General features: G+C 32.7%; 1 protein-coding gene across 1 annotated transcript; it reads right to left on the reverse strand.

Annotated features, from left to right (window-relative positions):
* Positions 1-23: 23 nt before the first annotated feature.
* On the reverse strand, positions 24-855 carry NAEGRDRAFT_76740 (uncharacterized protein; the record flags this gene model as incomplete). The annotated part of the gene is made up of 1 exon (XM_002668302.1): positions 24-855. A coding segment is annotated over one exon (832 nt), but the record flags the coding sequence as incomplete, so codon positions are not given.
* Positions 856-1,018: the final 163 nt, after the last annotated feature.

A 1,018-nucleotide genomic window follows, 5' to 3' on the forward strand; every position in this document is an offset into this window, starting at 1 on the left:
TTGTTGCATGATATTAAAAGTACTGTCAGCCAATCCACAAGCATTAGAAGTGGTTTTGTAACGGAGTGAAACCTTGTAACGACCTCTTCTCAGAGTTAAGGTTGCTCCAAAGTCAAACCACCAAACAGAACTCAGTTTGATAATCTTTCCAAATACACTGCTTGATGACTTTTTGGTTTTCCAATAATTTTCATTCAACCAAATGATATAACTTCCATTCAACTTTCTTCCCCAACTAAGCTTATCTCTTCTGTCATAGTACAGCTTCAACAAGTCAATTTTCTTACAATGTTTTAAATTTCTTTGAGATTCCTGATAGTACATTTCTGGTAATGTTATACACTGAGATTCAATGAGCTTGATAAGAAAATCTCTCGAGGAAATCAACTCTCTCATTATCTTACAAGTTTGATAGCAAGTATTCAAATCTTTCACATGGAGATAGGACAAGATATTTTGCCAATTGTAAGCTCCCAATACAGAAATCATTTCAAGTTTCGAACTGATAAACTTTTCAACAATTGGCTCCACATCTTCAATATATTCATTCGTAAGTTTCTCATTCATCCACTCTTCATCTTTTCCCAAATGTGAAAATTCCAATCGTCCATCAATTTCAACAAAATTCCATCCTCTATGTTCAATATCTTGATGTATTTTCCATTCCAATTTGAAAAGCTGTTCATTCTGTACATCTCCCTTACAGGCAGCAAAACAAATTCTTCTAAATTGTTTACCTTTCTTTACAATGAAACTAATCTTTCCTGAAGAACCTTCCATTCCCTCAAAAGAACCTCTATTCAATGAGACTTCTCCATAGAATGGATGAATTTCCTTAACTACTCCCTTCTTCATTATCAAATTGTTCTCATCCCTTGGTTTTCCTTTTATAATTAATTGTTCAATTTTCTCATCATTTTGATCATCATCAAACTGGTGATTATTAATTAATGATGATGAAAATACAAAATAGCCTTCATATATTTCTTCCTCTTCTTCTTAAATAAGCTTGTTGTCT

This window comes from Naegleria gruberi (assembly GCF_000004985.1).
Source record: "Naegleria gruberi genomic scaffold NAEGRscaffold_357, whole genome shotgun sequence".
In the NCBI taxonomy this organism is placed as follows: Eukaryota; Heterolobosea; class Eutetramitea; order Acrasida; family Naegleriidae; genus Naegleria; species Naegleria gruberi.